The sequence below is a fragment of the Biomphalaria glabrata genome, chromosome 5, assembly GCF_947242115.1.
Source record: "Biomphalaria glabrata chromosome 5, xgBioGlab47.1, whole genome shotgun sequence".
Classification (NCBI taxonomy): domain Eukaryota; kingdom Metazoa; phylum Mollusca; class Gastropoda; family Planorbidae; genus Biomphalaria; species Biomphalaria glabrata.
In genome coordinates this window covers 41,458,953-41,474,077 of record NC_074715.1, presented here as the reverse complement: position 1 = coordinate 41,474,077, position 15,125 = coordinate 41,458,953, and the positions used below count along the sequence as shown (strand labels likewise).

At 36.5% G+C, this 15,125-nt stretch overlaps 1 protein-coding gene across 7 annotated transcripts in view; it reads left to right on the top strand.

The window, feature by feature from the left end:
- The window catches only part of LOC106065004 (axotactin-like), a 107,580-nt gene that overhangs the window by 37,045 nt on the left and 55,410 nt on the right, over positions 1-15,125 (top strand). For all 7 annotated transcript variants that reach the window (XM_056029128.1, XM_056029126.1, XM_056029127.1 and 4 more), the window contains exons 2-3: positions 2,452-2,737; positions 6,243-6,357. In XM_056029128.1, the coding sequence (XP_055885103.1) occupies positions 2,471-2,737; positions 6,243-6,357 (382 nt within the window). In that variant the 5' untranslated portion in view covers positions 2,452-2,470. The remainder of the gene's footprint in view (positions 1-2,451; positions 2,738-6,242; positions 6,358-15,125) is intronic.

Below are 15,125 nucleotides of genomic sequence, written 5' to 3'. Positions count from 1 at the left end.
GGAAGCAATATGAATGGAAAAAAACACAGAGCTGGTTGAACCTGACACTTATATCTACTTTAACAAACCATTTTTAGAAATTAATTCTTTTTGCTGATTAAACACAGCCATTTAAACTACGAAATTTCGAATTTTAACATTTGCGGAATAATTTACGAATTTCATTTTTTTTTTAAATTACAAGTGGGAGCTGATTTTTTTTTTTGTTTACAATGCTTATGTTAAATCGCTTTGTATCTGTCTTGGATGTCTAGATTTTTAAATCGATTTTTCGACCATTTTTACTAATCCATTTATAATCAAATTTTGCATACAAGCTCAAGATCGATTAAAACACATGAATAAATTTAAAAAAAATCAACCAATTAGTAAATCAATTAGTCGTAATCAATTAGTTTGTTTTTTTTTAAAATATAAAGAATAAACGTACTAGCTAAGGGTAAATAAGCCTTGTGTAGAGAATCAGGTGATAAGTATTGGAAGATAGCTAGAGCAAAATAAAATAATTAAGTGTTAATGTAAGTAAAGATTATATCAAAGACTGTATGTATATAAATCAGTTATAAAGAAAACTTTGTAATGGATTGTTAATTAACATTGTCTTAATTACCACGCAAATAATTGTACAAAGTTAGATTATAATAATAAGTAAAAACATATATAAAAAAACAAACAACGCTTATATTAAAAAAAAAATAAAAATAATAAATATTTAAAAAGAAAAAAAACCTCTTATAGGCTTTTTTTAACGCGAAAGAAAGTGAAAAATGGAGAAAAAAAAAGCGTTGGCTTGAATTTCACTTCAACTCAAACTAAATACACCTAACTCTTTTATTTTCTACTTTTTAGTGGTTTTAATATAAAGTATTTTTTAAATATTTCTTATTTTTACAATAATAAAGAAATCATTATAGATCATACACTTTTTGTGATATTCAGACACATGGTTTTTACCCACTGTTTAGTGTATGGATCGCTCTTTTCAAACTTGTTGGTAACTATGTCTGGTTGGGGTTGTCGAGTCTGTCTCCGGGTAGAGGATGTTTGCTTTTATAAATGGGATGAACTTTGGCAGTTATAAAAGTTTGTTTCTGATTCCTGCCAATGTTTATATATAAAAGTCAACCTAGCTCTATACTTCATTCACGATTTAAATATTTTTAGCTTTAATCAATTAGGCTATCGCTATTTTCTTTATGTATAAATTTATCCATATTTCATTTCCCCTCTTCTGACATCATTTCCCTTCTCCCTTCACCTTATATTCTTTCTACCTCTCCTCTCTCCTTTCGCACCTCTCTCTCTCTCCTTTCGCACCCCTCTCTCTCTCTCTCTCTCTCTTTCTCTCTTGTACGTTTTTTATCGTTATCCTTATATTAATCTTTTAAGTTATTAATTACATTCTTTTTATTTCAATAGAAAAAAAAAAGAACTACAATATTAGTGTTATTATGCCATAGCAAAAAACCAATACATGTGATCTGCATCTGACAATCCATTCCCATAGCCCCGTAGTGTTTCATCCACTTGTAGAATTCGTGTTAAGTTACATCACTTATTTTTAGACTACAATCCCCCAGCCCACACTGTCTGTGTGTATCAATGCACCCAAATGAAGCCAGTAAGTCATAGGATTCAAGTGTCTCCCGTCTGTCCACATACTTTCTGTCGCCTTCCGTCTTCCCAGCGTTCATTCTATTTTAATAGATTTATGGTTTTTGAGTTGCCATCTAAGTATAAGAGTGTGTGTGTGTGTGTCCATAAATCTACTGTAAACACTTAAATATTGCGTGCCATCCTTATGTCAATTTTCTTTTTGCTTATTCTATTCATCAAAAAGACGCTAAGCATTTAAACTGTGCGGCACTTTGTGACTCTAGAAAGGAGCACAAATTCTAGACTTATTTTAACATAGAATATATGTACAATCAGGCCGGGAGAAGGGGTACACGCAGGACTCTAGTCCGGGGTAGCAACAGAATGGGGGCCCCTTCATCCTTTTTTTGAATGATACTACTGAACTTATTTGAAGAATTTTGGCATGCGTGAGGAAGAGAGAGGGGCCCAGATATATGTGGCCCAAATATCTCTTTCGTTTGACCTGGTACAATTATACTATCTCAGCTAAATCCAAAAGAAAGCAATCTGCAAGCTTGTCTTTATAGTCAAAGATATTAACTTTCTGACTGGGTGGTTGCTTTATAGTAGACACAATTTGTGCCTGCTAGATACATTTTGCATATGGTTGCACTACAGGCTATTAGAATTAAGATAGGAAAGACAGATATAAGTGGACTTGTGCTCAACTTTTTTTTTAATACGTGTTATTCATCTTCTTTTTTTTTTCGTAACATTTTTAGATTTTAGTTCGTTTAGGAACAAATTAATAATGTATAAAACATCAAAATTTAAAAAATAAACAGCCTATTAATAAAAATGAAATATTTTCAGATCATGATTTGATATCAGGATGTGGCGATCGGATGGTCAAATGTTGACCACCACGAAGACTAAAACGGTTACAAAGCTTGTGCTGAATATTGCTGTGGTCGTCCTAATAGTAGCCCAAAGCAATGGACAACAGAGTGAAAATTCCTGGACGTTCAGAAAGCCAGGGGAGTCCTACCTGGCCTTCACCCCCGAGATGGCGGATTCACAGAAACAGCATTATTCATTGTCCTTCAAAACCAAACAAGCGAATGGAATTATATTGCAGCACAAAGTCGTGGACACCAACGTGAGTACTAGTTGTATTTTATAAAAATGTTCAGTTCCTCCAACATTTGAGATTATGATCTTAGTTCGAGCTAAATTGATAGTTGGGACAATGATAAGTATCAAGATGTGTAGTTGGGACAATGATAAGTATTAAGATGTGTAGTTGGGACAATGACAGGTATGAAGATCTGTAGTTGGGACTATAAGTATTAAGATGTGTAGTTTGGACAATGATAAGTATCAAGATGTGTAGGGACAATAAGTATCAAGATGTGTAGTTGGGATAATGATAAGTATCAAGATGTGTAGTTGGGACAATGATAAGTATCAAGATGTGTAGTTGGGACAATGATAAGTATCAAGATGTGTAGTTGGGACAATGATAAGTATCAAGATGTGTAGTTGGGACAATGATAAGTATCAAGATGTGTAGTTGGGACAATGATAAGTATCAAGATGTGTAGTTGGGACAATGATAAGTATCAAGATGTGTAGTTGAGACAATGATAAGTATCAAGATGTGTAGTTGAGACAATGATAAGTATCAAGATGTGTAGTTGAGACAATGATAAGTATCAAGATGTGTAGTTTGGACAATGATAAGTATCAAGATGTGTAGTTTGGACAATGATAAGTATCAAGATGTGTAGTTGGGACAATGATAAGTATCAAGATGTGTAGTTGGGACAATGATAAGTATCAAGATGTGTAGTTGGGACAATGATAAGTATCAAGATGTGTAGCTGGGACAATGATAAGTATCAAGATGTGTAGTTGAGACAATGATAAGTATCAAGATGTGTAGTTGGGACAATGATAAGTATCAAGATGTGTAGTTGAGACAATGATAAGTATCAAGATGTGTAGTTGGGACGATGAGCTACCAACCTAAATACAACTGTATATGAAGACAGTTTTGAAACGAGTTTTGAAAGAACTTGTCAAAGTAAGTCAAGTTGTTTGTTTTTTTACATTCCCCACGTCTCTCTGATAATGGCATATTTTTTTTCCTATTGCAAATGTTCTGTTGTCATGGGCTTTTGATGGGCAGCTTTCATATATACTCAATCGTAATCAAATATTAAGTCACCTATCGAATTGCGTCGCTTGTAGTTTTATATTATAACAACGGAAGTTATTTGGTATTAAGCAATGGACTTTTCAGCAAAGCTAAAATATATAACGGACGTTGATTAAAAACATTTTTATTTTCTGATTCTCATTCTTTCTAAAATCTTTGATAATGGTGGAATTGGACACACTCCAAAGTCCACATAAATCTGTGTAGCGGAGATTAGATAAAGGAAGATAAGAAAATTCGGTGAGTTAGTTGTGCATTCGCATTTTAATTTTAAGGGGAGGTATCCCTGAAAATCTTATTTTTGTTATTTCTAAAGCTAGGCCTTTGAAATTTGTTATGGTAACATATAATGATATTCTAAAATAAATAATGCTAAAAAAACAAAGTTTTTGAATGATGGTTGCCATGGTAACGGCGGCCATATTGTTTATTGTATACAAATTAAAACTTTGAATTTTGTAAAAACTATTGATCAGAAATACATTGAATTGAATTAAAAGTTAAGGAAAAAGGATCCTCTAAATTGGTACAACGTCAGAATTAAAGATATAAGTATGTTAAATTTTTTACAAATTTTAGAATTTTTAGTATTTTTTTAGACCTAAAAAAACAGGATAAATATTAATTAAAAATATTTTAAAAAAAAAAGTAAATAAAATATTGAAAAAACAACACAACATTGTACCAGTAAAGTAAATGATGTCCTTAAGAAGTGTTTCAAATTTCATCAAAATCTATCAAGTAGTTTAGGAGAAATTCCTAATAAGAAACAATGACATGTGCAAAAACTAACATTTTGAGAAAAATGAGTTTAATTACAAAGTATAAATTTTATTAAGATTTTGTCTTATAACCCTTACAAAAACATTAAAAAAACATGTTTTAGACACAGATTTAAGCAATAAAAATGATTGTAATGTAATGAAAAATGATTGATCTACTTAATTATGTTATAAGTTAAAAATCGATATCCTTGACCTGAAACTCGATTTTCTCTAGGGATACCTCCCCTTAATATACTCCGCCTGGATTTTATTGTTCAATTAACTTATAGGTCTATTGTTTTATTATGTTGAATGCATTTCTTGTGATGTGTATTGTACAATCTATTTCATAAATATTCTAAATTGAAACTGTGTGTAATATTCAAACGGGCCTGAAACAGACAAAAAGCGTCTAAACCGACCTAGATCTGGAAATGCTAAAATATGAAAGTAATACGAACAAAGTACAACAACAAGGTCTGTCCCCAGCCTCAATAACAATCAAACAATATTTACTCTGGAAACATGAAACTGCTTTTCCGGACTTTATATGTTGTTTTTTTTCCTTTCCCATTATTAAAAAAAAAGATAAATACAATGATCGTTATATTTCATCAGTACGTAAAGTGATAGAGCGTTTTGTTTCATCAGTAAGTGAAGTGATAGATCGTTTTGTTTCATCAGTAAGCGAAGTGATAGATCGTTTTGTTTCATCAGTAAGTGAAGTGATAGATCGTTTTGTTTCATCAGTAAGTGAAGTGATAGATCGTTTTGTTTCATCAGTAAGTGAAGTGATAGATCGTTTTGTTTCATCAGGTAATGTAAGCGAAGTGATAGATCGTTTTTTTTTCTTCAGTATGTAAAGTAAAGTGATAGAGCGTTTTGTTTCATCAGGTAATGTAAGTGAAGTAATAGATCGTTTTGTTTCATCAGGTAATGTAAGTGAAGTAATAGATCGTTTTTTTTTCTTCAGTATGTAAAGTAAAGTGATAGAGCGTTTTGTTTCATCAGGTAATGTAAGTGAAGTAATAGATCGTTTTGTTTCATCAGGTAATGTAAGTGAAGTAATAGATCGTTTTGTTTCATCAGGTAATGTAAGTGAAGTAATAGATCGTTTTGTTTCATCAGGTAATGTAAGTGAAGTAATAGATCGTTTTGTTTCATCAGGTAATGTAAGTGAAGTAATAGATCGTTTTGTTTCATCAGGTAATGTAAGTGAAGTAATAGATCGTTTTGTTTCATCAGGTAATGTAAGTGAAGTAATAGATCGTTTTGTTTCATCAGGTAATGTAAATGAAGTGATAGATCGTTTTGTTTCATCAGTGTGTAAAGTAAAGTGATAGATCGTTTTGTTTCATCAGTATGTAAAGTAAAGTGATAGATCGTTTTGTTTCATCAGGTAATGTAAGTGAAGTAATAGATCTTTTTGTTTCATCAGGTAATGTAAGTGAAGTGATAGATCGTTTTGTTTCATCAGTGTGTAAAGTAAAAGTATTAGATCGTTTTGTTTCATCAGGTAATGTAAACGTTGGGTTCTAGTAGAAGGTGTGTGTATGTTTGTTTGTGTCGGAAGGAGGGGGGGGGGGGTCACACCTAACTAACTCACTAACGATGATTGATGTAGATATGTTCTTTCAAAACCCAGACGATGTTTGTATTGTTTCTCTTGTTGTTCCTAGGCCAAGGGTATCGCTGTCTTATCCGAGTATCAGCTTTTCCTGGAGCTGCGTCAAGGAAAACTCAGGGCAGGTTTCTCAATCACCAACTTTCCCGATGACGTCATTGTAGGCAAAGGTAAGCTAAGCATGAATTGTAGGCAAAGGTAAGCTGAGCATGAATGAACTTTGAGAATATTGCATGAAAGTTTTTTGTTTCACATGTTTCGGATGTTCCTTCGGAATCGAATTTTTATTATACCTAAGCCCTAATCTCCCGCATGACTGCGTGGACGGCGGCAGGCAGGATTTGAACTCAGAACATTTGAGACTACAGGCCAGAGCGCATAACACACGATTAGGCTGCAGAATTGGTTTTCTTTCATTTGGTCTTAGATCGCTAATGTACGGAACGATTTACGGAAAATTAACGATGTAAGATAAAATGCTTCAAGTAAAAAATTGTATAACATTTTTTATCAGGGTATGTATATATTTTTATTGGGATTGTGACATCCTAGTTAAACGTATAGGTATCAACTCTTAACAGCTTTTTAATTGATTGTATAGTTATCTGTCTGTAATATCTGTAAATATGTTTAGGATATATGTTTAGCCACCGGTTAGACAAACAAACTGTTTCTTCAACTTTCTCTCACTAAAGGATTGAATCTTATAAATTGGACCTTGAACTTCGAACTTTGAAAAACGAATATGTTAAACCTGCCTTATACCTCTAGTACAGATGTGTACGCGTTGGTGTTATTTTTAGTAAATTTTTACGACTTCATGAGCGGAAATACGTCTGCACTCTGAACATAAGATGAGCCAGTTTCTAGAATCTAGACTAGAGAGTCTTTATAAGACTCTGCTCAGAAACATTACATTTAAAAGCTATTTTGAATAAATTTGTTTTAATGGTGTAACACTGTAACTCCAATTTTTATCAAAGCATTTTTGTTTATCGCTCAATTGAAACCAATTAACTTGAAGCCGCAACCCCTATTCCAATCAAAGCCATTTTGTTTATATGTCATAAAGGATGATAAAGCTCTATCTCAATCAAAGCACATTCATGCTACTTGAACCAGATAGTTTTATTATTAAGAGCATCTCCTTTTTTTTCCTGATTGTCTAGATCTGATTTCAGATTTACCTTATCCCCACACTATATCTATAGCACTTTCAAGGATGAATCTTGCAATGAATAAATCTGCTACTGTCAGCTCACAAGTGTCATATAGTCCTGGTCAAAGAGAATTCACGCCACATAATTGATGTTCAGTAATTATTTGACAGTATTTCTGTTTCCGTTCCGTGTTTGTTCTATATTTCTACAAAGAATCGCTCTCATTTGAAAAAACAAATTCCCACGCACAATAAGTGCTGATTTAAGATTTAGTACTGGATACCCTCCCTATGTATTGACTCACTGGCCTATTTAAAGTCTGCAGATCTTTTCCTTTTTTTGTAGTCTCTATATCCTGGTTAATGCTTCTTAATCCGCTCCCTGTGTTGTCTCCCCTAGTACTAGAACACTGGCTTCATAGAACTATAAAGGGGCGAGAACTGCATTCAGAGTCTGTTGGACGAGATGGATACAATTTTCTGTCCTTGTGCAGTTTGTTCCGTTTTATAATTAGGATTATTTTTGTAAAATGTTATTTAAAACAACAAGAAGCAAACTTGAGTTCATGTCATCGAAATAACCATATATGTTTATATTTAGTTTTAATAAAATAGAATACAATTGAACCGATGGGACGCACGGCTTGCAGATACAAAGCCGAAAGTTCGAATCCTGATGAAGACTGAATTCTATTTCTGTGTATAAGAGTATCCTTGAATTTATCGAGTTCTCTTGTGCATGAAATTGATTGATAAATTCGTTAACAGCTGCCGAAAAAGGCCCCATAGACCAACAAGTTAGAACAATTCAAGTATTAACATGCTTAACACATCAATACACATATCACTTTCTCTCTCAAAAGAAACGTCTGTAATTTATAAGATAAGACCGAACTAACAGCATAGACACGTAGAGAATAAAATAGAGAAATGGAAAAAAAGAGAACAATGGAGTATATAATAATAGAGAAACAGACAGGATAAAAGAAACAGCATGGAACTGAAAACAAAAGAAATAAAATATAGGAATGTAATAGAATAGTTAAATACAGGAATATATTAGAATATAATAGAATACAGAAGAATAGAAAAGAAGAGTCGAATAGAATAAAAAGAAGAAGTACTCTGTTGAAAATAGATCTACGTCTTTTCTTAAGAATTCTGAAAATTGTAAAATTTTCATGAACCTAACCCTAAAATAATTCAGAGCTCTCCAAAGGTAAATATTAAGAAAAGTCATTTGAAGTCATAGAAAACTTCACGCTGTCATTGTCTTCAACCTCCGGGAAATAAGATCTGCTGTCAAGTTTTGATCAAGATGAAAGGTGAAACAGCTCATAACAAAATGTAAATACAAGTAGATAGATTGCTGAGGGGGAGGGGGCGCGGAGATACAAGGGAGATAATAAAACATTGATTTGCCTACCGTGCTTTGGACGATTGCCTTGTGCGTTTAATGTTCTTAGTTCTTTACATAGAACCAACCTATGGTGCATTATCCTCTGCATATTTCATTTAAAACATAGACTCACAGCATTTCAATATTAATACAAGCAGCGGTCGCTTTGTTGATAGAGTTCTTTCATTACATTCAATATATATTGCGCTACATATATAGATATACAGCCTTGATGATAATGAGACAGCTCCTTCATTCCGAACCTGAGCAATGCATTTACAAAACAAAAAAACAGCTGATGTCCCCCGTGCAAAGTCCTAGTCCTGCTGAAACAGAAGTGGTTGTTAGACTAGAAATACAAATTGTTGGCAGTTAGAGAGATGAAGTTATATGGAATGTTTACCTAGAAATCTTATTAGCGCAAAACAAATAAAAATAGATATACCAAAACATCTGTTCCATCATGAATTTGTTTGGGTATCAGAAGTACTCCTGTTAAGTCTTAGAATAAACACAGACGGCCATTGTTCATTATTTTAAAGCTTGAAATAAATTGATTTCTTTAATGTTTCGTTGTTTTGTAAGTAAACAGTTTAGGGAAAAGCGGGGGGGGGGGGGTATTTTGAAATTGAATCTGTTTCTTTTAAACACAAAGCGGTCAGGTAAACACACACACAGGGATAAACTAAAACCTATACATAAACATACACGAGACTGCAACAGTGACCCACACATACTCACACCCCCACACACTGTGCGAGGCCCACAATTACACACAGAGTTTCGTACTTAGCTAAACACACACACACACACACAAGCTTCGCGCTTTAAAAAAATAAAAAATAAAAAGGGAGCGGGGGAGTTGAGGGGCATTATTAAGAGTGGCGTTTGTTTATACATAGATAAATTAAAAAAAAAAACACGTATGTTTTAAGAAGATGTATTCATCAGATGTGATGCCATATTTAATGTTTGTTTATTATCCCTGTCTGATCTGTTTTGTTGAAAACATTGAAGGCATTTTGTTCCAAAATGTTAAATAATAAATACCATGTAAAAAATTTTTTTTTAAATCATTAAAAAAAACACACACACACACTGTGTTTGGCCCAAACCCAAGACTCGTAAAAAAAAAAAAAAAGTAAAGATAGGAGGAAGAAAAGAAAAAAAGGAAATATCACGTGACCCGATAGAACAGTAAGTCTCAGTTATCGCTAAGAAAATGCATTTTTTAAAAAGTGAAACAGTGAATTATTTCAAACCTCTATGAACTACGAGGGGAAAAAAAAAAAGAACAAAGACGCTTGTTAGGAAAACAGAGAGACTATAAATGTGTTTATGGTGCATCGTAAAACAGACGATAAGGTAAACATTAACTTCAGCATGTTTAACAGAAACAAGAGAGAAACTAGAACCAAGTTATACTTTGAAAAGAATCTCTGCACCTTCTTCCACAACTCTTTTTCTCTAACTCTTTTTTTCTACTCACTTTCTTTGTTTTTTGTCCATGTCTCTTCCTATATCTTTCAATATCATCTCCTCTCTAACTCTTTACATTTATAGCCCAACCGTTCGCCTTTCCTTTTCTCTTTCTCTCTCTCTGTAAGTGTGTGTGTGTGTGTGTGTCTCTCTCTCTTTCCGTTGTATAGTTTGTTTGAGCGTAAAGTCTAGATCTTTATTAAGCTTAAGTGTGAAATAGGAGTGGTGAGATTAAAGATAATAATAATAATAATCTTTATTATCCGTAAGGAAATTTGTCTTACAATTTGTGCATTACACCAAACAAAAAACATAACTATAAGAAACCAAAGTGTACATTCACACCAGACTCACTCATAATTTACATGTGACAAAGTTTATACCAGATTGTTCTTATTTAATGATTTGATTGCCAGGGGAACAAAAGAGTCTATTTGTCTTTGCTATCGGTGTCTTGTATCTCTTTTGTGATGGTAAAATCACAAAATCCTGACACAAAGGGTGATTCTTTATTTCGAGGATCTTGTTAGCTTTTTTTATAGATGTTTGTCTCAAACAACTGCCCAAATGGGGTTTGTTTTTCGCCAATGATTTTGCCAGCAGCATTTAGGATTCTATAAAGTTTATTTTTATTTTTAATGCTCAGATTGCCATACCAGGCAGTGATATTGAAACTTAAAATATTGCAGATGTGAGCGTGATAAAACATAGCCAATCCTTTTCGCTAACATTAAACGAGGACAGTTTTCTTAGTAATCGTAATCTTTGCTGCCCTTTTTTGCTGATATAATCAGTATTTGCAGTAAAATTTAGTTTATTGTCTAGGATAGTACCCAGGTATTTAAAGGTTTGCACAATTTCAATAGTCTCTCCAGCTACAGAAACAATTTCATTTTCCTTCTTGTCCCTACGAAAATCGATTATCATTTCTTTGTTTTTTTTACATTTAGTGAGAGGAATAAAGAGAGAGACAGAGAAAGAGAGAGAAATAAAAGTTAAAAATACTCTAATTATAAAATTGCTTCAAGAGTTGAAAAAAACACACTTTTTAAAATAAAGTTTTTATCAGTGGCTTGTAAAGTATATGATGTGGTATCCTTGGTCGACAGTGGCTTGTAAAGTATATGATGTGGTATCCTTGGTCGACAGTGGCTTGTAAAGTATATGATGTGGTATCCTTGGTCGACAGTGGCTTGTAAAGTATATGATGTGATATCCTTGGTCGACAGTGGCTTGTAAAGTATATGATGTGGTATCCTTGGTCGACAGTGGCTTGTAAAGTATATGATGTGATATCCTTGGTCGACAGTGGCTTGTAAAGTATATGATGTGGTATCCTTGGTCGACAGTGGCTTGTAAAGTATATGATGTGGTATCCATGGTCGACAGTGGCTTGTAAAGTATATGATGTGGTATCATTGGTCGACAGTGGCTTGTAAAGTATATGATGTGGTATCATTGGTCGACAGTGGCTTGTAAAGTATATGATGTGGTATCCTTGGTCGACAGTGGCTTGTAAAGTATATGATGTGGTATCCTTGGTCGACAGTGGCTTGTAAAGTATATGATGTGGTATCATTGGTCGACAGTGGCTTGTAAAGTATATGATGTGGTATCCTGTGGTGACAGTGTGTGAAACATTGTCGTGGGGCGTCTTCTTGCAAAGCGCGTCAGGACATTGCTCTAGAACGAATATATTACAAAATATTTTTTTGAGACTGACATAAATCAGTGTTCTGTTTGAACGTTACGAGTGAAAATCACAAGTGCAAGACTCTATAATGCATGGGCTTTTGACTTTGCCTAGAAGAAAGACATATTAAAATTGGGTACTTTCCGTTCCTTTTTACATATCTGCTTGGAGGAGGGGGGGACTTTTGTGTTGGCGGCAATATTCCGGCCATGAACTTAGGCCCAGGCTTTCATCATCGTTCCAGGTCTGAAGGAGGCAAACTAACATATCCCAATAAACAAACTGATATTTCTTGTTTGATTCGCTGTAAAAACCTGCTCTGAATGTGTCTGCTAGTTTTAAGCATGACAGGTTTAGGAATCTTTAGACTAGATAACCTTGCCTCTGACACGAGATCAGGACACCAGGAGAAAAAAACAACATATCTAAATAAAAGACTTATATGTCTTTTATCCCCATGTTTCGACATGTTCACCTGTTGACCTCGTATTGCGTGACACCTGCAGTAGAAAGCTTTACTTCAATATGTCACTTCATGTCTTCTTATTGTTTTATTACATCATTTGTTTATTTCAATGTGTCTTCGGGTGTGTGGGGGGGGGGGGGTTGATACTGTCTTATTGCTGGAAGATGACATCGATTGAAAAACAATAAAAGACGAGAAGAGGAGTTAAAAGTGAGAACGAAAGAGAGACAAAAGAGATAAGGAGGATTGATAGAGAAGCCAATGTAAGAAGATCAGAGCTGGACTGCCCCTTTGGTTCGTAGCTGTAAGCATAGTGTGTCTAACAAACAGAAGCTATTTTAGAACTTACTTTTCTCCTTTTTATTTTGTTTTTTGTCAAACGAACTACCGTTTACTATTGTCTGCTAATATTGGACAATATAGTGCTTTATTTATTTGATTTGCATCCATATTCTATTCTGGTTGGATTTCATACTCGCATATCAATTATTCTGTCTCGAGAGAGAATTGATGCGCTGTAGGTGAATGGATCAGGGGCTGTTCATGAGCCATAGTCATTCAATCGATATTGCTTTACATTTAGCATTAACTCACTTGCATGGGCCCCATTAAGAGAACCTTATTTGATACGAGAGTTTACTTTTTGAAGCATTAAAAGAAGACAACGAGGGTTTCAACTCAAAAGAGTCACCCTAGATAAATTACAAAACCAGGGTGTCGAGCTCTATTTGAATAAAGGTCAAGGTTTTAGAACTGTTTGATATACGACTTCACTTGCCATTCAACGCAATGTGGCTGAGTTTTACAGCCTGGGTGGCTGAGTTTTACAGCCTGGGTGGCTGAGTTTTACAGCCTGGGTGGCTGAGTTTTACAGCCTGGGTGGCTGAGTTTTACAGCCTGGGTGGCTGAGTTTTACAGCCTGGGTGGCTGAGTTTTACAGCCTGGGTGGCTGAGTTTTACAGCCTGGGTGGCTGAGTTTTACAGCCTGGGTGGCTGAGTTTTACAGCCTGGGTGGCTGAGTTTTACAGCCTGGGTGGCTGAGTTTTACAGCCTGGGTGGCTGAGTTTTACAGCCTGGGTGGCTGAGTTTTACAGCCTGGGTGGCTGAGTTTTACAGCCTGGGTGGCTGAGTTTTACAGCCTGGGTGGCTGAGTTTTACAGCCTGGGTGGCTGAGTTTTACAGCCTGGGTGGCTGAGTTTTACAGCCTGGGTGGCTGAGTTTTACAGCCTGGGTGGCTGAGTTTTACAGCCTGGGTGGCTGAGTTTTACAGCCTGGGTGGCTGAGTTTTACAGCCTGGGTGGCTGAGTTTTACAGCCTGGGTGGCTGAGTTTTACAGCCTGGGTGGCTGAGTTTTACAGCCTGGGTGGCTGAGTTTTACAGCCTGGGTGGCTGAGTTTTACAGCCTGGGTGGCTGAGTTTTACAGCCTGGGTGGCTGAGTTTTACAGCCTGGGTGGCTGAGTTTTACAGCCTGGGTGGCTGAGTTTTACAGCCTGGGTGGCTGAGTTTTACAGCCTGGGTGGCTGAGTTTTACAGCCTGGGTGGCTGAGTTTTACAGCCTGGGTGGCTGAGTTTTACAGCCTGGGTGGCTGAGTTTTACAGCCTGGGTGGCTGAGTTTTACAGCCTGGGTGGCTGAGTTTTACAGCCTGGGTGGCTGAGTTTTACAGCCTGGGTGGCTGAGTTTTACAGCCTGGGTGGCTGAGTTTTACAGCCTGGGTGGCTGAGTTTTACAGCCTGGGTGGCTGAGTTTTACAGCCTGGGTGGCTGAGTTTTACAGCCTGGGTGGCTGAGTTTTACAGCCTGGGTGGCTGAGTTTTACAGCCTGGGTGGCTGAGTTTTACAGCCTGGGTGGCTGAGTTTTACAGCCTGGGTGGCTGAGTTTTACAGCCTGGGTGGCTGAGTTTTACAGCCTGGGTGGCTGAGTTTTACAGCCTGGGTGGCTGAGTTTTACAGCCTGGGTGGCTGAGTTTTACAGCCTGGGTGGCTGAGTTTTACAGCCTGGGTGGCTGAGTTTTACAGCCTGGGTGGCTGAGTTTTACAGCCTGGGTGGCTGAGTTTTACAGCCTGGGTGGCTGAGTTTTACAGCCTGGGTGGCTGAGTTTTACAGCCTGGGTGGCTGAGTTTTACAGCCTGGGTGGCTGAGTTTTACAGCCTGGGTGGCTGAGTTTTACAGCCTGGGTGGCTGAGTTTTACAGCCTGGGTGGCTGAGTTTTACAGCCTGGGTGGCTGAGTTTTACAGCCTGGGTGGCTGAGTTTTACAGCCTGGGTGGCTGAGTTTTACAGCCTGGGTGGCTGAGTTTTACAGCCTGGGTGGCTGAGTTTTACAGCCTGGGTGGCTGAGTTTTACAGCCTGGGTGGCTGAGTTTTACAGCCTGGGTGGCTGAGTTTTACAGCCTGGGTGGCTGAGTTTTACAGCCTGGGTGGCTGAGTTTTACAGCCTGGGTGGCTGAGTTTTACAGCCTGGGTGGCTGAGTTTTACAGCCTGGGTGGCTGAGTTTTACAGCCTGGGTGGCTGAGTTTTACAGCCTGGGTGGCTGAGTTTTACAGCCTGGGTGGCTGAGTTTTACAGCCTGGGTGGCTGAGTTTTACAGCCTGGGTGGCTGAGTTTTACAGCCTGGGTGGCTGAGTTTTACAGCCTGGGTGGCTGAGTTTTACAGCCTGGGTGGCTGAGTTTTACAGCCTGGGTGGCTGAGTTTTACAGCCTGGGTGGCTGAGTTTTACAGCCTGGGTGGCTGAGTTTTAC